Source organism: Cavia porcellus, unplaced genomic scaffold, assembly GCF_034190915.1.
Source record: "Cavia porcellus strain 051 isolate PalLab524CR breed Dunkin Hartley unplaced genomic scaffold, mCavPor4.1 scaffold_11, whole genome shotgun sequence".
Lineage (NCBI taxonomy): Eukaryota > Metazoa > Chordata > Mammalia > Rodentia > Caviidae > Cavia > Cavia porcellus.
Window position 1 is genome coordinate 38,581,900 of NW_026947494.1, and position 21,765 is coordinate 38,603,664.

The 21,765-nt window shown below is 31.1% G+C and overlaps 1 protein-coding gene across 1 annotated transcript in view; it reads right to left on the reverse strand.

Annotated features, from left to right (window-relative positions):
• Hcn1 (hyperpolarization activated cyclic nucleotide gated potassium channel 1) overlaps positions 1–21,765 on the reverse strand; it is a 339,906-nt gene that overhangs the window by 142,677 nt on the left and 175,464 nt on the right. Inside the window, exon 3 of the mRNA XM_063258126.1 lies at positions 18,768–18,929. Coding sequence (XP_063114196.1) covers positions 18,768–18,929 — 162 coding nt within the window. The remainder of the gene's footprint in view (positions 1–18,767; positions 18,930–21,765) is intronic.

Consider the following 21,765-nt stretch of genomic DNA (forward strand, 5'->3'; position numbering starts at 1 on the left):
AGGATAAACCACAAGAGCATGTATCATTACTGTCTTGGTATTCACATTCAGGATGGATGTTTGGACAAGAAGAGCAGGACAATGGTATAAACAGCACTTTAAATAAAAATTGAGCTATCATAAAGTCAAACAGTATAGGCATAAGCAAAACTCAACACAAAACAAAAATCACGACATATATTTTATTTTTTGCAAGTTCCTAGGCAATGAAATAAGTTAAATTTTCACATTCATTAAACTGTTTACTTTATATTTAGGCAAATAAAGACATGAGTTAGCCATAACAAGTTTCTAATTGCTCTCAAAAAGTGGTAAGTTTTGGTTTGCAGCAACACATTGCTTCCACACAGCAACATATAATGCTTACCCTTTTTCCTCCTTTTTCCTTTCTTCACATGTTTGGCTCTCCTGGAAGAACGTGGAGTTTTTATGTGTTTTTCTAAAATGCCTAAGAAACACCTTTTTAAAGTGCAGTTTTTTTCCTCAACAGAAGCTAAATCAGAAAATGGGCCCTCACTTTCTTCAATATGTTTGCAAGACTAAGCATTATTTGGTATTTAATAAGAGTTCAATGAATGTTTGTTGCACAGCTTATTAGAATTTGTAAATCTCACATGATTTAAGGGTTATAAAGCTATTGGTTTACTCTCAAACCTAACCAATGTGATCTAAATGGCAGGTTAATTCATTCATGATATGTTAGATGAATATATGGTTATGTCCCAGTATTAGACCAGGTGTATTCAGCAGTGGCAATTTAATAGCAGACATCAAGATATAGCTTACGGAGTGTTTTTCATTTTGGTTTGGAAGAAAATACAAAAAAAAATTAGGTTACTTATGAAGGGTTTATAAATTTACTATTTGAACATTGTGATACAAAGTAATGATTTATAGAGAAACTGGTAGAATTTTTTTGTTTTTATTATTGTGCACAATTTTAAACTCAAAACTATTCGTAATACCTCTGGAGAGATGCCAGTGTTCTACCTCAAAAGGTTAACACAGTATATGAGTGAAAATTGCCAGACTAATTTTTGAAGCTAAGCAATGACAATAATTTTTTTTTCCATTTGAATAACTTCAGTCACAGAATTCTGTGTTAAAGATTTCAAAAACAAGAAATTAAATGCAAGAATGGGAAAAAGATTTTCTACTTTTTTCAAAGTAAATTAAATCAGAACCCAAATGATCAGTATAAATGTTAGAGGCTAAGAAGGTATTGGCTGAAGTCCAAACAATGAAGAGTATGGATGATTTAAAAATTGCCCATTTTGTCAAATTTTGGCATGTGGAAGTTTATATTGCTAATAGCTATATTAGTGCTGACTTGATCCCAGACTTGATAAGCATTAAATAGACAATATTTATAAATCTTACAAAAAGCCCCAATGTAATATCATTGAGTATTCTGAAACTTTGAAAATACAAGGCAAAAAAATTAATTTCTATTTTTGCAAATGCAAGGTCATGAGTTTTATCCCCAGTAACAAACAAACAAACAAAAAAAAAGCATTTTAAGACTGTCTTAATGTTAAGTGGAAGTGGGACCAAAGTCAATGTTAATTTTAAATTATTGTATCAGTATCAAAATATGAAAGCATCATCAATTATATTTTTCAAAAGTAAATATATATATATATATATATATATATATAATGTAACTTGATATATAACTTGCTCTGTAATTTTATAAAATGTATGTTATGGCTTATGTCTAGTTAACCCCCCAAAGCCTATTATGGTCATAGGTACAGTTTTTCAGAGGAGGCTAGATCCAGGGTATGTGATAATAATATTAAGAATGTGATTCTGGCATTAATGGCACAATGATAGGCTTAAGGCTTTCATGCAATAGGTGTGAGAGGTACCACCCTAAGGGCAGCTAGCCTGATAGAATAAAAATATAGAAAGAGACAGAGCTGCATCATCAGTTGCTGTATGCTGGTTGATGCTTTTTCTGTCCCCTGCCTTCCACCTTTCATGCCATGAACTATTTCTCCTCTGTGATACTCTTTGGCCTGCTGATTATGGACCGAAATTTCTACAAACTCTGAGCCAAAATAAACTATTCCATCTTTAACTTTATGGGTTGTACAATTTGTCTTAGCAATGAGAAAAGTAACTAAGACAATATATAGTCACATCATTAATGTATATATTAAAAAGGAAAATTTATCAGTACAGAACTATCAAACATTACCCAAATTCATTGATTCGAAGTGGATGACTGAGCACTTAAATACTACAAAAGTACAATTTTCAGATACATCTCTTGCAGAATATGAAATGTGTAATTCATGTTAAAAATCTTTTAAAATTGATTATTTTTCTACTTTCCTCTGAAAAAAATTGAACAAAACATACAATATAATTTTGAGTAAAATTAAAATGAGATAATTCTGCTTTTTGATAAAGTTCCAGGAAAACAAGAAAACTCAATAAAATAATAATATATTTCATATTCTAGATAAGGCTCGATTAGATTTTACTGATGATGAATAAATGGAAACAAAGTACATAGATCTGTTAGACTTAAAACAGTAAGCTACTTATTCACAATATTTCTCTAGATAGACAGTGGGTTTATAATACAAAAAGAAATTAGTATTACATTAGACCTTTACAACCTGCAAAATACTAATCAAAATTCTCAAGTAACATTTGTGTATTCCTTAAGAGTAAATTCACACAAATATTGATAAAAGATATCAAAAATAATTTCACACAAATATTCTAGAAGTATTAACTATAATAAAAGTGTTCTAAAATACCTATCTGGCAAGATTCCTCTCCATAGATCTTTCCAAAAAATAACAACAAAAAATGAGATTACTGCCAACTAAGAAATTTAAATACAGGGCCAGGAATATAACTCAGCAGCACAGCACCTGCCTGGCAAGTATGAAGTCATGAGTTTTTATTTCCAGTCCCAAATAAATAAATAAGTAAAGAAAGAAATTTAAATATAATGGAAACATCATAGTTCTAGTACTTCGTTTGGAAATCTTGAATTGTTTCAGGCATAGTGCAAAAAATACTTGAAAATTCAGCTATCTTAATGTTTATAAATATTTAACACATACACATAAATGCATGACTATAAGGATACTTAGTGCTTGTGTACAATCTGCTATACGGTTCTGTGAATGTTAGTGAGAAAGACTCCTCATGGAGCACATCTGCTCCACAGTTTTTATTTCATACTGGCAGTAGACAACTCAAAAGTTTTGCAAGTATTCAATCAGCTCTAACTAAAGGCCAACACATACAACCAATAAAGAACCCTTAAACTCAACTGACTATAAAAAGTGTTCAAAATGTTTAAATATCTCTTGCTGAAAGCCAAAAGGAAGTTGTACCTTAACATACCTGTGTTGTTATATTTACTTGTTTCTTAATAAACCTGGTTAAACCAACTGAATTTTTGTAGGTCTCTGCCTAGAGACTGATAGTTATGAAATAATAGTAATGAAATAGTGACAATTTATAAACTAATTTAAAAAACTGGTTATCCATTAAGAACTAGCCCAAAGGAAAATCACTTCCTTTAATTTTCATTTTACTAGTGCAATTTGCATAAACATTTTATTAACTCATTTCTACTAACATTTTGAATATTATATTGGAAATACAATAGATACAGAGAACATCGAATCTATTGGGTTGTCACTCCATGTTTCAAGCAATCTTGACAGAGTCTTTGAAAGACTGAGCTCTAGTATCCATCTCTATTTCAACCAGATCAACTAGGGTTTTATTTTCAATTTGCATATTTACTTATCTCACATACTGGTTTACAGGTCACATGTGAATTTGAAAGTTAAATACTAATTCTTTAGCTCCCTCATTTCACAGATAAGTAAAGTGAGGCCACAGAAGATAAGTCCCAGTCACTACATTAAAGAATATACTATATAATCCTTGAACTGAATCCAGGTTTTCTAATTATATCTATTATTCTTTCTTGCAAAGGGCAGTGCATACATGGCTGCTGTCTTTCATCAGAGCAAACAGAAAAATTCGTTAACTTTACTAAATGTATTTGTCAAGATCATTTGACTTGATGATCTTAGTTTATCATGTGCTTATAAAATATTTCTAAGGTAAATAAAATGTATATATTAGGTAATATTTTTACAGAATAGTTTTTTGATTTCTCTTGACCCTATTGTAGCATAATTTGGGTTCAAAATCAATGAACTATTTTTTCTTTCCAATCATGTTAAATTAAATATGATAACCTGTATTGAATTTTCACTTGATAATTAGGATTTTTGATCATCCTAATATCAAATACCTGCAGCATGCTACAAAGAAGTATAGTATAGAGCCCTAAATGAGACTAACCCTATATTAATTCTATTACCAAGAAATATTTTTAGAGTAATACTCAGATACTTTCCCCATTTCTCTTTCAATTTAATGGCTTTTGCACCAAATAATAGGGAAGAAAGTTTTTAAAAGTAACTACATAAAGGAATTATTTATTTTGCAATAATTTTTATAATAAATTAGGTTATGGGTGTTTGATTCATTGGCTATTAATTTTATATAGTTTCTCTTATCTTCCTGGCAGCCAAATTAATTTGCAGTCTTGCAAATTAATGTAATTTCACAAAAACAAAATGTTAAAGAGTTAACTTACCTATTATCTCTTTTTCTAAATAAGATATACAATTTTAGGAATCTGTGACAGTTCACAACTTTAATGAAAGTAATGAGCAAATAAGCAGATATAACATAATTATATAGGAGATGACATTACTTTTGGTGGAGTCCAAATAGAAATTTACAAATGATTAATTAGATCTCAGATAGATTATTTTATTTTAAATATTTTTCCTATTACTAATAAAGAAAATAGAATGAACATATATACTACAAGATGTCAGTGATCTGTAGGAGAGTCACACGCCTAAATTTTCTTAAGTTTATCATCATAATCTGTCACAATGAGTATTATATATTTTTGAGCAAATTCTGCTTCACAGTAAGAGATATCCCAAAACCAGAAATATATTGCACATTAATGAGCCTGTATTTTCTATCTGCATAAGATAAAGGATTAATTGCAAAACAGAAAAGAAAAAAGAAAATTTTTATTTTCAATTTGGTATACTTCCAACTTCTTACTTTACTAGGAGTTTGTTGTAATATGCAAGAGTGCTTTAGTGTTTTCTTAATACTTAACCACTTTATGAAATAATCAAAAGTGAGACTTGTATTTTGTTAATCATTAATGTCTCACATGTCCTTACTTTAGCTGACATGCAAAGGAATTTATAAATTAGTTTGCAAACCATCACCTCAAGAGTAAAGATCAGCAACTGGTGAGTGTTTATATTTTAAAAGATTATTAGGTATCTCCTGAATCAGAAAAGAGAATAAAAAAATTGAGTGCCTAATACCTAAAATAATACTAAATATTTTGTCTTATAGAAATGTTTAGAATTTTTAATTACTTAACATGAGCATTTTTAAATTATTAACATATGTTGAGATTGCAGTTACAAAACTTCCAAATATCTTTCATATTTTTGGCTGAGTCATTTCCAATTCTTACACTCAATCTTTGTTTACATCCTTGGTCTTGTTATATAATCTTCTGTTCGCCATAAACAATCCATTCTATTCAACTTAAGTTTTTCTTCTGTATAATAAGATATTCTTAAACACTGAAGTATTATTTATCACATTAGTTGTTTCATTTTTGTTTTGTGTTATCTATATGTTTGATGCCTTTGTGGTGGTTAAGCTTCACTGTGTCAGTCTGTCTTGCAGATCACCTAGGGGATTAGTACAGCATACTTTTAGTGTGTCTGTGTAGATCATGAAAGACTAACTTTGGTTACTACATGTGGTCCCTGAATTCCATCCTTTCTGGTACTGTTGCTATGAACTGAACATCTAGAGTTTACTGTCTACCTCTGCTATGAGGTTTCTCTGTTGAAGTCAGCCAACCACAACTGAATTCTTTGAAACCATGAGCCAATTTTACCTCTCTTCTTTAAAGTTTTGGTGCTGGGTATTGTGTCGCTGTTTCAGGAAAGCTGACTAATAAGAGTTCAACCAAGTATTATTAATATGACAAAAAAATCTCTCAGATCTGAAAATAGAATCCTACATGGGTCACTTCCATTATGTCTTGTATATTGATGTCAATCTGTCCATGCACATGTTGTAATGTAGAGGCAGAAAATATTTATTAACCTACTCAATTATATTGTATGTTACTCCAAATATTTCATAATAAATATCATTCAATGCGTTATAGAAGTCATTGTGAAAGTACATATACTAGTGCAAAGTTCATCTCAAAAAGGGCAGAGTATCTGGGCATAATAGAGCACATCTGTAAGACAAGTACTTGAGAGGCTGAGGCAGCAAGGTTGCTGTGAGTTAGGGCCAGGCTGGGCTACACAGTGAGTATAAAGACAGCCTAAACTACATAGCAAGATCCTATATCAAAAAAATATTCAGAGAGGGGAATATTGTCAGATATATTTACTTAACAATGTTTCACCCAGATTCTCCCTCATATTATCTTATATAAAAAAGGAAAAATGAGAGAGAGAATAAGTCTTGCCAATCTGACTTGTTTTTTTATTAAAGCAGTGCTTTCTCTGAGCACACAGCATTGCATTTTCTCGTTGCTAACAAATACTGTTTATGAATTAGTGCAGAATTTTACTTGGAATAAAGAGCAAATGTACCACGTCACATTTTGCAGTATTTATATGTGTTTTCCATTGGAAATTTATATATTATTCTCATACTATATGGTAAAATAATCCCCCCATATTCATGGTTTAGAAAACATTCTATGCAATTAATTTACCATTTCTTCTCTAATATATTATCACTTTAGGTGCAATTCATGTGAGCCAGGGGACTTAGCTCATTTGGAGTACAAAAATATTGACTTAGAGGTCAATTTCTGTAATTTATTCTCATCTATTCATTTAACATATTTCACCTTGAAAGAGACAATATTAAACAAGACTAAAAATATTCCATTTACATCTGTCATTTAATATTATGCTATGGGTCCCAAGTGGAGTGTTACACAATTCCTGATCCTTCCTCTGACTATTTTAAATGTCATTAAGTTTCTCTCATTTCAAATGTTCTATAAAGCTACTCTTATGGGTCCAGGCATTTTGTTTAGTATGTTGTAGGTGGTAACTAAATAAAAGAGAAATTTTACATTCAAAATTGTTGGTTTCTTTAGCCAGGCTTATATCTTATAAACTTTCATTTTCTATTTCTTTATTCTCTTACTTCTACTTATGTGTTTTATCTACCTTTATGCACAGGTACCCCAGGTCATTATTTTTTAAATAAGATAGAGATGTCCCAATTTATGTACAGGAGAAAAAACAACTATATCACAAATATAACTATAATTCACAATACTAAATTCTATATACAAGCTGTACTGAAACAATAGTAAGAACTGTTCTATTTATTTGGTATCTATATATTCTTTTCTTATCCTGAAATTCTGTGAGGTTAAACATAATTACAAATGCAATATTATAATTACTCTTCTTATTGCTGAGACAAATATCCAGAACCCAGTTAAAGGTTTAAAGGTTTATTTGGCTCACAGTTTGTAGAGATTTCAGTTCACAGTTGGCTGGGTCCAAGGCAGGACAGCATGCCAAAGAAGCACTTCAGAGAAAACAGTTCACAGCAGGCAGAAGACTGCAAGCAACAAGTGACAAGCAACAAGCAACAAGCAATGACCACACGAGCGTGCTTTCTTTCTCTTCCATTTTATCCAGGCTATCTTCCCTAAGGGATAACAATAACATCCTCAATTCTATCATCACAATGTGCATTAATTCCAGCATGACATCTGTGATCCCAGAAGCGTACACTCCCGATCCAGCCACTTCGAAATGCCCCCATGAGGTTTTGGAGGGACATCTAGATATAAGCCATAACAATGAACAAACCAAGTATGAACAGATTAATTCACTTGTCCAAGGTCATACAGTTAGTAAGTGTGAAAGAACCGACCTTATCTAGTTTTAGAGCATGATTATGCTCATTCACAGTACCACTTCTCAAATTTATTTCAAGATTACTAGTATCCTTCCTTTCAGAATTCAATCACTTAATTCTAAGCAGTAAACGCCTCCATTTTTATTGAAATAGACTCTCACCATTTTTGCTACACTTTTAATTGTGAAATATGTAAGACATGAACTCATCAATATCATGCTTTATGGAAAGTAAGTGCATGGCCTCCATCACTAATAGCCTTGCCTAGTTCAGTAGTATGTCACAGCCTAGCCTCCATTGTACCAGTGTGATACACTGTAGTAGATTATTAATAATGCCTCTTTAAAAAATATTGTAAATGTATCTTTAATCTGCCTCAAATTATTAGATTTTTGTGTGTAAAGCCACCTGAAATGTAAGCTTCTTCTAATCATATTTATTTCCTGTAAACATATTTTAATCATAAATTCTAGCCCAAATAAATGGGCTTAAAATTTGCATCATTCTATTGTCTGCACATTAAGATTTTATAAATCCAAAGACATAGTCTTTAATTATGATTTTATTTCAAACTATTTCTTCAAACAAAGTTTTCATAAGCTTTGCATTACTACTACAGCAGATATAGTGGTTTCACCCATTGCCAACTTCAGTAGCTGAATGTGCTGTTATGAGTTGGGGTCTGATTGGATGGTTCATGACCCTAAGGGATGTATTTTTGTCTCCAGCTCTTCCCTTCTCTGCCCTTATAGTCAGGAGACTATGGACTGAATCTATGAGTGAAAATGGACTTCTCCTCTTTAAATTGTAGGGGTAGGGTAGTGTATCTAGTGATAAGAAAGGAAGATATATTTTGGAACCAGAGAAGTGTGTTGTCATTCTATGCATGATTATGTATTTGAAGTCTTTGGAACTCATGTATGAAAGAAGCTTGGAAAGGTTTGTCCAAACTAGCTAGAGAAGCCTTAGAATGGTGTAAATGAAGCTTAAGTGAGAAATTCTATTGGAGCCCAGAAGGTCAGAACACTGGTGGAAATGCAGACAGTAAAGACCAGGCTCAGCAAGTTTCAATTGGAATCAAAGAATCCATGAACAGTTGGACTACAGGCCATGTGTTCTACACCTGGGCAGAAAATTTGTTTTTGTTCTTCCATGTCCTGAGACTTTGTAAAAGATGGAGATTGAGGTCATTGGCTAACTAAACTAGTGGAAGAAATTTCAAAGCAGCCCAGCATTCAGGTTGTGGCATAAGTACTGCTAGCTGGCTTAATATAGATCTACAATGAGAATCAGGAGCAAATTGTAGTGCCCAGTGTTTTGAAATACCTGATTTAACCACAAAAGAATCATTCACAAAGTTGTGGCAAATAATTTGCCTCAGGTGATGGGTATGGAATGGTGAGATTTTATGTTTGTCTTGCTGTGTTTCAATCTTACCTTGGTCAGATTCCTTTCTACACTTCTGTTTCTTCCTTTTAGAATGTGAATGTTTACCCAATACCATGTTTCACTTTCTTTTTTGTTTTGACAGGTGCTCACAACTGATTTTGCCTTGAGTGTCAGACACTTCACACTTGGACAATTTAACAGTGCTGGAACTGTTAATAATTTGGTGATTCTTACAGATGTAATAAATGGATTTTGCACAAAAAGATAGACATGATCTTTTGTAGGACAGGAGTAGAATGTTGTGGTTTAGATCAAAATATTACCCCAAATGCTCATATGTGGAAAGTGCTTAGAACATGAAGGCACTCTACTCTTGAATGGATTCATCCAGTTCAGTAGCAGAATGGCCTGCTGGAAGGCAAAGTCTGCTTGGAGGAGGATCACTAGTTGCAAGACCTTCTAGAGCATAATCTTGCCCCTGGCTCTACTGCTCTCTCTTCTTTCTGGCTTCCATGGGATCAACAGTTTACCGCCACTGAGGCGACACTCTTTTCCTGGCATGGAGCCAGTTGACCCGCGACTGAAACTATGAAACAAAATAATACATTCTTTCTTTAAATTGTGTGTGTTTGGTACTTTCTCCAAGTAATGAGGAAGTTATTAATACAATTTGCTGCACATAATTGTGAGCGGATATCACAAAATTACCTGAAGCTTCGCAAGCTCAAGGTTCCTCTCAAGCATGGGGCTCCTCACAAGCACGAGGTCATGAATTCGATTCCCGGTACCAAACAACAACAATAACAACAAAAAAATACCTGAAGTAAAGAACTAAATAGTAACATCTGATGCCATATCTAAAATACTAGATACCTGCTAAAGTCATAGCTTTTACAGGAATTATTGTGATGGGTTATTATTAAAAATTGGTAGAAATATGTATGCAAATTTATGTCAGTTACTTCTTCAATGAGAAATAAACAAATGACCTGAAAAATGGAGCTCTGCAGAAGAAACAGATTGTTAAGATAAATGGTGCAAGTTTTATTTATTTCAGAAAAAGCAGAGCAAGTTTCAAAAGAAACCTGTTGACAAAGGTTAACTGCCTCAGTGGCGGAAACAGCCTGGAGGAAAAATGCCTTTTTTGTATTAAGTATTTGGTATAACATCTTTCACTGATTTTTTAAATTTTTCTGTAAAACCTTCTTATATTTCTTTTTGTGTATTTTTTTAAATTTTGTGGTCTTCTAGTTTCTATAGAACATTAACTCACTAAGTAAATTTGTGCACATTAGTCTTTTAAATGATAAATAACAGACAATTATAGAACACAACTTTTTCAAAAAATTCATAAAGTACCAAAATCTATCATATAATTTTTATATTAAATATAAAAATTGGTTCACTGTATATAAATCTACAAGCATTTGGATTTCTTTTTCAATCTCTTGTTTTTATTGGTTCTGAAAATTCAACTCAAGACCTTTGCATTGTGCTATTTCCTTAGTCCTTTTATTACTAAAAATAGAGATAAAAAATTCAAGCCATTCTCACTATCTTTTGTATATGTCTCATTTATCACATGACTTTCTTCAAGTAATCTCTTATTCTGACACTCTTTCAAGAGTAACATATTTATATCAGTGTTGTGGCAGGAGGAAAAAGGATGAGATGGAATTTAAAAAAAAAAAAAAACTCCAGAGAGTCTTTCATATGAGTAAGAATTATGTAATTTTTCATAAGATAATTTGAAAATAGGTTGGTCCATAAATATTGTTTAGATCAGTCTCTCTTCATTATTAAAGAGTAATAATCTTGGACTTGGAAAATACATGAAGCTTACATGAATTGTGTAAAATCCATATGTTACTAGACTAGTGCAGTAACCAATGCTAATTTCCATTCCTTTGATCTCAAAATTGATAACAATTTTACTATCTCAAAACCACAAGGATTCAAAACAATATTACTTATCCCTCACATTCTTTTAAGTATATGAAAAAAATCAAACATGAGTAAAGTTATGATTCTACCAGATTCCTCTGGATTTGTGGCAGTTATAAGAGGAAAAATCTTACAATCAATGCATATCTACAAAACACAATGATTTTTTCACAGATTTTTCTTTATATATTTCAAGTTATTAAAGTGATTCTTCCTATCAGCCTGAATTGATCACGACACAAACTGAAAGAAGGTCTTCAGGGTGCGAAGTGTGTTGGATTCATCATTGACTGAAAGGTAGTTTCTATCTAGCTCTCCTAGTAGCTGCCACTGCTTTGTGGCAATGGAATAACCCTTCCGCCAGACTTCCCTAAAGTGGATGCATTTTACTAACTTCACTCAAAAGAGATGAAGTAATGTTACTTGTGCATTTATACTGTTTTTAAGAAAGTTTCAAAACTATGAATCAAGTCTACATGAGAACTAATAAAAGACCAAGACTAGTAAATCAATCTTTTGATGAAAGTTTAGGCTGTAAAGTACTTTTTTTTCCTCCAGTTTCTTTCTACAGTTTCAGTTTCAGTAAAATACTTGTTTTAAAGAGGTAATTTTATGAATGATGTGTCTTCTAGCCATTTGTTACTTAAATTTAAGAATTTATCTTTTTTTTATTCTCTATTAGGGGGCTGTAATTCAAGTTAAAAGTTTTTGAAATTCAGTTTTTATTGAAAATTAAAATTAGGGGCTGGGGATTTAGCTCAGCGGCATAAGCACCTGCCTTGCAAGCAGGCAGTCGTAAGTTCGATCCCCAGTACCGATAAAAACGAAAAAGACCAAAAAAAAAAAAAAAAAAAAAAAACAACGAAAAGAAAACTAATTAGAATTTATATTCATATGCTTGCTCCCATACAGAAATCCAAATAGCTAAGAAAGAAGGAGGAAACACACAGTATGAAAACTTTTTCCCTTTTGTTAGGGGTTATGTTTGATCCATTGTAGAGCACTTATCAGGCAGCCTTTTCTAATAGGAAGAAACAGGATGGCAAAGGAGAAACCACAACACTCAGCAGGCTACTGACCTACTTTATTGTTAAAACTTATAGAAGCTATGAGTGCACATTTTTTTCAGTGAAGCTACAATGATTTGTCAGCAAACTACTAACCTTTTGTTAGAACTTTTTAAAAATTCTGTCATGACAGTATATTCTATTTAGAAGACAGTCAATCCTACCATAATAATACAATCTGATATATATATAGATATAAATATAGATATAGATATATAGATATAGATCCAAATCTAAAATAGATTACCATGCCTGAAGAAAAGAAACCTATTTTTCTTTATTTCTTAGTTATAATACTTTAGCTATATGACTTTAATCAATCCTTAAGTTGTTTAGTGGGCTGCTGAGTGAAAAAAATGGAATTAATTTTGGCATTGTACATGTCAATAAGTAACATACTCTTGGGGTTTCTGTATTCTATTTGTACATTGGGACTTACCTATGATTAAGACTAGGTGCCTTTTCCCCTCATACTGTTTACTGGAAATAAGAGATATGTTCAAACAGCTCTTCATAGTCTACTGTCTTCTAGAACACATTTATTGTGACAATTGTACACTTGGAGAAAGAAGTGATTGAAGTGCACAGATCTGCAGTATGTTGAAGGTTCCAGATCCAAAGCCGGTTGACAGTAGCTAAAATAAAAATGTCTTTCTATTTTCTGTTTTCTCAGACTTAGTTTCTACTCCATAGAGACTTTATATCAACCCACACAGGGCCTACATTAGCACACAATGGGAGGAGTCAGAAAAAAATACTCCCTAGATAGATAAATTAGGGCTGAAAGAGGTCTTGGGCAAATGTCTTGTGTGCAGTGTCACAGCTTGGCATTCCATGGAGTGTGGTATTTCATCAGAAGTTGAACATACTTAGAATTCTATAGACAGTATATACATTTCAGAGGGCTCAATTAAGATTCCTATTATTGGCTGTCAAACATGATTTTCTATTCCTCTGGATTATAAATTCTTTCATTAAGAGAGCTTACATTTTCTTAAGCTCTTTGTAGTTTCCCACACTCAGAATGAAGTGTTAATGAATTAAAGCTTCCTACAATGTGAGCCTAATGAAAAGCTTTGTCTCATGCTCTATTGTATATGTGGTACCTAGTATAATATTTGGCACAAAGACATACTCACTAGATAACATAAATGGAAAAACCAACAGTATATACTCAGTTCCTCACTGAAAAACCTGAGTATGAAATCTGAGTAATTTACCTAAAATCAGAGTTTTTAGGAGTACAGACAATCCTGGAGTGCATACTTCTACATTCTGTAATTTTTCCCATTTCTTTCGAGATTAATCAAGGTAGGCATTGTTATGCTATGGGTTACAAATTAAGACATGCCTCTACAACAGGGAAAATAAAGACCTGAGGAGCAGTACACCACATTTTCAATGATTAGATCTGCAAATGCATTTGATACTGCCAAACAGAGCTCAGGAACCACACTTCTACACGATGAGGGCTGGAAAAGTGTGTGAACATTTGGTTTCTAGAAAGTGGTACTAACACATTGTCTAAAATGAAAAGAAAATTAAGTGATAACCTTAGTTTTTCCAAATGAAAAGTCTTAATACTCTCTATAAAGATTACACTAATTTCATTCTTAAAGAACTTTTATTCTTTTTCTTCAATAATATCAAGACAGTTTGCTTTATACATCTTAATTTTGCAAAGAAAAATATAATTACCTCATTAGATGCTCATTAATGAGGGCCTCACTAATCTAGAGTGTTAGATTTATAGCCCAGGCATTGATAAATTGATTACTTATCTTTGAAGAAATAATTTGGTGTTGAAACTATAATAGCAATCATTATCAAAAGACCAACACTTCAATGCATAAAAATTACACTGGTATACATGTTTTTTCAAAAGTCATGATAATTGCCTTTCAGTTATGAGCAATTTAAGTTAGCAGTGTATGGAAGGTTGGTTTAGGAGCTGTAAAATATGCATGTAAAGTAAATTGCCCACCCCCAAGGATAGCACTTATCAATAATACATAGATTCTTTCAAGTCAAAATAAGAACAAACCAAAAATGAACCATTTCAATGATAAACCTTAGAACTGGTTTAAATTACTGAGTGTAATGTTGTTACTCAGATAAATGCAATACTACGTAAGTATTTTTTATCTGTATAGTCCTTATATAGCTATAACAGTGTTATAAATCAAATAATAAAATAAATCGACAAAGACACCTTAATGTAAATTTCTTTTGAAGGATAATGATATGTTGAAACCAAGCAAACATATACAATATAAACACAGTATTACCACACCACTAGTTTTTGTCCAATACAACCAAATACTACATTCTTGAATCAATTTTGTAACATTTTCTCCATTTAAATGTGATGAAATTTTTGTCCATTATTTAATATGATGTTATTTATTCTTCATTTGGTATAAATATGTCATCTGCTACCTGCTTATAGCACAAAATGCTCTAACTCTAAATGCAAATCCAGATGAGTATGACTGTAGATTTGTAAAATACAATTACACTGAAGCTTTCAAACTGTCACCAATACGCAACCATGCAGTAAGTATTACTGCTATCAAACACAGCTCCTAAAGAGGAAGCCTGCGGAGCTCAGTTATAGAAGTCTGGCTCTAGCAACCTACTGTTTAGCAGCAAATTCTTCTTTTATCTATTCTACAGTGGCATTTCCCACATTGTGCTACATTTTAGACTCAGAGAAATTATTATGCAGATCAAAACGTGTCATCATTTTTATTATACTGTAAAATGATTATTTCACATTTGTAATTTAAACTCATTACTCTTGATCTCTTGTTATGAATTAATACATTTTAAGTGTTTTATACAGATAGACATGACCACTCATATTATGGGAATACAATTAATTTTACTGAACATTAATTACCCACTAAACTATGATTTTTATTCAGATAAAATTTATTAATTCAGACTTAGTCCTTGAATGAAACAAAAGCAAATACTACAAATGCCAAATAAGAATAATCCCTGTTCATATTACGTTTTCAAAGACAATATTTCCTTACTGGTCTGATTAAGTAGTGCACTATGGTTACTGAGTGACTCTTAAAAAGAATTCTTTAAATGTTTAATGAATTATTTTAACGAGGAATACATAAACATGACAAACCAATTAACCGAGAGGGATTAAACATACTTTCATTAAATAAAACACACATTTAAAAGTTAATTTAAGAATGAATATATAAAAAATTATCAATACCACAGTTAAAAATAAAATATAGCTATAGCATTAACTTTGAATTTCTCATAAGTTATATATAGATAACTAGAAGGAAGCCTTATACATAAGGCTAAGGATAAAAATATATATACAAGTCAGAAGGATTTAAGATATATAGTTGTTAATAATATTTAAGAACATGAATCATTTAAAAATGGAAGATACAAAGGAGAACAAAAGGAATTTGCTAAAAACATCAACTTTTATCATAACAAATTTAGCACAAATGCTAAACAACAGCATACTTATAAAACTCATACCTAAGAATGACATCCACATGAATTTCACTTCTCAGTCTTTTTGCTTTCCTAATGTGATTTTGTTTTTCTGCCTCAAGAAAAACATCAGTATTGTTATTTTTCACTGTCACAACCCAAATGGTATCAGAGTGATTTTCTGCTGCAACTAAAGCAGGGTTGCTAAGGTTTCCCTTTTATTGCTACTTTTAAAAAATTCTGCTTTATAATTTATACAGAATAAGACAGTCTCTTGTGGTGCAGAGCTGAAATCATAAAGTCAGAAACATAGGCGTTCTCATAGCTATATGAATCTACTGGTGTGTCACTGTTACTTAACTTATAAAACTTTCAGTGTCCTATACTATAAAGCAGGGATAACAATACATACTTCATTCTGTTATAATAAAACTGAGTTTTATTATATATATATATAATATATATTATATATATTATATATATATTATATATAATATTATATATAATAATTATATATTATATATAATATTATATATAATATATATAATATATATAATATATATAATATCTGAATATATTATATATATAATATATATTATTATATATATTATATAAGTTTTATTCTGTTATAATAAAACTAAGTTAACATATTACAAAGCACAGTAATTTTTATACAGTAAATAAAATACAGAATACTTTTCCCCTTATCTTTGATTCTCATTTCTCCTTTACAACTCTCTTTGGGTATAAACATACTTTCTGTTTTAACTGGTGTTGTGATAGATGGTTTTCTAGCACTCTACAGTTATAGAATACCATTCTCAAACTCTAATGATGTCATGGCATCATGATCTGCTACAAAAAACTGTCCTACTTATGGTTGTCATTTCTTTTATGTCACTAATTAATCACAGTATAATGGAGTTCTACTGTTTAAATGAGACAGCTGTTTTCTGCTCTCCATAGTAGAATTACAAAATCTTTAAAATTGTGAAAAAAATAAAAATAAATGTGTGGAAAGAAAGCAAGAAAGCAAGCAAGCAAGCAAGCAAGCAAGCAAGAAAGAAAGAAAGAAAGAAAGAAAGAAAGAAAGAAAGAAAGAAAGAAAGAAAAAGAGAAAGAAAAGCAAGCAGCAAGCGGTGAATTTCAACTTCAAGGAATGTTCTTATAATACAGAAGTTAACAAAAGTTGAATTGGATACATTAAACATCACACACACTCATACATTCAGATATGTATAAAGAAAAATGACCAGGGTATTAAATTTTTTAATAAATAAGTTTATCACTAGATAAGTGGTATATTTCTCTGCAATATTACACAATATAATGCACTCTCTAGATACTCAAAAACAGTTCTTTTACTCTTTCAGTGCTGATGATGACTATTTTTATGAAAGATACCTAAAGGAAATAAAAATTAATAAACATTTGCCAAATTAAATGATGGCTGTTGCCAGCGGTAAATCTTTTTAGCAGAAATGCAACAGTTTTGATACTATTCACTCAGTTAGTAGTGTTGGCTTCTTCTCCAAAATACTTTTAGTACTGTCTTTACTACCTATTTTGCTGTTTCAAAGATAAAGTGACAGATCTATAATTAAAAAGACATCATAGATTTCAAAAGTGAGCTGAGCTAAGCAAATTGCTTTTGGTTTTGGTTTGCTTTTTTTTTTTTTTTTTTTACAACTCTCACAAAGATTCTTGAATAAAGTTTCAGTGATGAATAACTAGATTAAAACAAATCAATGCATTGGGCTTTTCCCTAGCTAATTTGTATGGTCTGAACAGGCCTTCCAAAACTCATGCTCTGAAAACTTAATCTCCAGTGCAAAAAGTTGGAGAAAAGAGGCCAGGGAAATTTTGGGTCATAAAGATCGCCTTTGTATGGATGGATTAGTTTCCTCTAACAAGGCATGCAAGAGAGAATTCTCATTCCTATGTCATGAGAGGAAGAGCATTCCTTGTCTCAAGAGGATGCGGTCCAAGTGGCATCTTGGAACTGAAGACTGAATTTGACAGTGCCTCACTCTTGGACTCTATGGCCTCCAGGACTGTGAAAAATAAATTTCTGTTTTCTATCAATACTCCAGTCTGCAATATTCTGTTCTTATAGCACTAAACACAAAGAACCAAAGAAGACAGGAAAATATTCTGAATTTACATGCTGGTGGGAAGGAGGATGAATACAGAAAAACATAAGCAATAAATGAAAGTATGTATATTTTGCATGCATGCTGCTACATGTTTTCATGATTAAAATGTCAACCAGTTGTCTGATATACCACTAGATAAGGCAATAGATTTCTGTAAAGAATTGATATTTAAGCATATAAGTGAATGTCAAATCTTAATTTGAAGCAGTGATTCTTAAACACATATATGAATATATTTAGCAATGGAAATTAAATTATATTTAAAGGTTTTTTATGATTATAGCTTTCATTTCTCATAGTTTTTCCCAGCAAAATATCATTGAACTTCTTGCATTTACAGCCATAGTGATGTAAATGTTTTCATATGTTTCACAATCCCTATGACTGTATTTTAAAGCAAATGCTAAAAACAGAAAGTTGGAATAAAAAGGAAATTATTCTAAATCGCAGGTACTTTTGAAAGAACATTATATCATAATTCTGTTTATGTGTTTATATTATTGACATAAAACACATATTGAACATACAAAACTATATGATGGAAAATACATATTCATGAACATGAAAATGAAATTTAGTTGTAGAGAAAAAGGTGTATGATCTGATATACAAAGAAACAAAACCAAGTTTTTAAAACTATAGAGGAGAAATCAGATCATTTTAAAATAAACTTAAAAGTGTTTAGCAAAATGTTGAAAAGGTAGAGTGTAAATAAACTACTTACAACCATCTTGTTTAGAGAAACCCAGCAATCCGGAGGGAAATCTTGCAGAAGTGGCACCAAGAACTGAAGACAACCATCCCAGTGGCATAGAAGCAGCATCATGCCGATGAGATTAAAAATTCTCACAACTGCACTGGCGAGATCATAAGTCATGTGGAATATCTGTTAACCAAAGCACAAAACCAACTCTATAAAAAATGCTAATTTAGTAACAAAAAAGCATACTATTAATACGACTGGTTTTGCAAAATTTAAGTAATTTTTTTAAAAAAATGAACTTTCCAATACAGAAACAGAGTATGTCTCTAACTTTTCCAATAAAGTTGGATTCTGCTTTATATATTTTATAACAAAATATGACTTTTCTTAAGAAACAGATAACTGAGAATGCAAGCTTTATATAACATTAATTTGACAAGTACTTTTAATTTACCTTATTTCCAGATATTTTATCACACAGGATTTTAAAACAAGGTAGCAAAGTTAACAAATGAGATATAATCGGTTTTTTGCCTCTTATTCCTTGTTAATAGATATTTCCAGACAAAGAAAATATTCAAAATTCTAGGAGTAATTGAAAATTATAAGCAAAATAACTTTAATTGCAAAATGTAAGTTAAAAATAAACTGCAGTTAACACTATACTTACATGAATGGAGCACCTCTTTAATTATATATACTGAACATATGCAGTGACCTTTAAAATGCAAATTTACTAGAGTTGCTTATGAAATAATTGTGACACTTTTAAAAGTTAGAATTGAATTACCTACATCAAATGTTTATAATTTTACAATATGAGCTACCACTTCCTGTTTTACTTTCTCATTTATATTTTCATAAAAACTGACAGAGTAGGTGAGATAACTTGAGAAAGTATAGAAGGATGAAAAATTAACCTTCAAAATTTTAAAAGCAAAAATATACATCCATCTTTACATATATAATTACTCATTATTTTACCTACAAGAAACAGAATCAGAGCATGCTTTTTTTTTTTAGCAATTTATAGATTTGTCCTACTGTTAATATTTCACCTAGGCTACAATTACAAAATCCACTTGGAGAAGGCCTACATTCTACAACAAAGTTTTTAAAAATATTTTTACCAATTTTTTTAAAATTTTCACCAAACCATTAAAACATTCATATTTTAATAAATATGATTACATTCACATATACATCTTGAGATATTTAAAATTCTGTATAATTTATTACAGGAATGGGACACCTTTAATTAAAGATTAGCATTCTTGAAAAGTATCTAGGAAATGAAAAAGCTATAAAATACATGTTTTTGCTTAGAAACCATATATTTAGAAGAAAATCTCTATAATTTTAAATATATTTATACTGAAGTATATAAAGGTAAAATGATAGGAAACCTATCTATGATAGGTTTGTTTTTATAAAATCACCCAGTCTGTCTTTCATTAAATGCTTTTCAATTTGATACATATGTAGCATTAATTCTTTCCTTAACAATCTTTCTTCTGACATAATGATAGTAGTAAGCAAAAAAGTTTTCACCGTTGAAGGAGAGTTACACACTAAATTCTGAGTTCTTTAAAAGCAAGATGAGAAGTTCTGGACTTTAAAGGCATAATAAATCACGTAGTTTGATATTCAGATAGCTACACACTGAACAAGGTATTATGTAGAATTAAGAATTTAACTATTTTAAACTGGACATTGTACATGCACCTGTAATCCTAGCACTAAGGAGGCTGAGGCAGGAAGATTACCAAAAGTCTCAGTCTACTATAGTGAGTTCAAGACAAACCTGAACTACCTAGTGAGATCCTGTCTCAAAACAGCAAAAAAATAATTTTTAAAAAAATTTTCCTCTCAGTTTAATTCTGTTTTGGAAAACCCATAGGAAAATCTTTCTCATAGTATTCCCTTAATAATTTCTGTTCACTGAATTTCCATATAGATTCTGTATCAACATATCCATCAATATTTTCCCATTGAAAGCAATACAATAAAGCATTTTCTGCCAACAAAGCAGCAAACAAAAATCACTATGCACAGAGACATTTTTGTTTAGTTACAGAAGTATATAGTCATATTTCAGTATTCCCTAGGACAGTGGTTTAGGATATCTTGATATTAGCAGATTGTAGGTAAATACAATAAAATCCCAAGATATAACTTCAGGTTCTACATGGAAACTTACAACCTTTGAGCAGCTCCAATTTCTTGAAGTAAACAATAACGACTACAACTTCTGCCGAAGTCAACAAAGTCTGCAAGCAGGCAGACAACAGCCATTGCTCAGCTTCCACCTCCAGCATGAAGTCTGAGAGGCTCCATTCTCAGTCAGGCTGACTTTTTTTTCACTTTCTACTTTCTTTTAAGCAATTACACTCTTTTTTGTGAAATTTTCAGCATTATTTACTAAATGACATATGCTAATGACTGTTAAAAATTCCTTTAAGAAAGCCTATTACCTCTAAAATATTCTTTAAAGAAATACAATCACACAGAGAACGTTTTCATAGAAGAAGCTGATGAGGAAATAAGGCTTTTCCAAAATATTGGAAACAGCTTTTTTTTTTTTTCATGTGTTATTGAATAGAATAATCTCAAGATTTGAGGATATCTTTTACCTCATTTTTATTCCTACCATTACAATTTTGGCTTATAGAACTAGTGTTCTATTATTATACCAGTAATCCTAGCACTAAGGAGGCTGAGGCAGGAGGATTACCAAAAGTCTCAGTCTACTATAGTGAGTTCAAGAACACCAGGACCACATTCTTCACATTCTTGCTTTATAAATTACTCACAGTCCAGTATTCTGCTATATAGAAAACAGATGAAGGCAAGCATATCTTTGTTTTTTCAAATAAAAATATATAATTTTTTAAAAATCAAAAACAGACACCCCATACCACAAAATAATAATTACTTAAGATAGATCTTAAAATTCCCAAAATACACAATTTTCTTTAAATCTTAGTACAATAAATTTTTATTATTAAATATAATAATA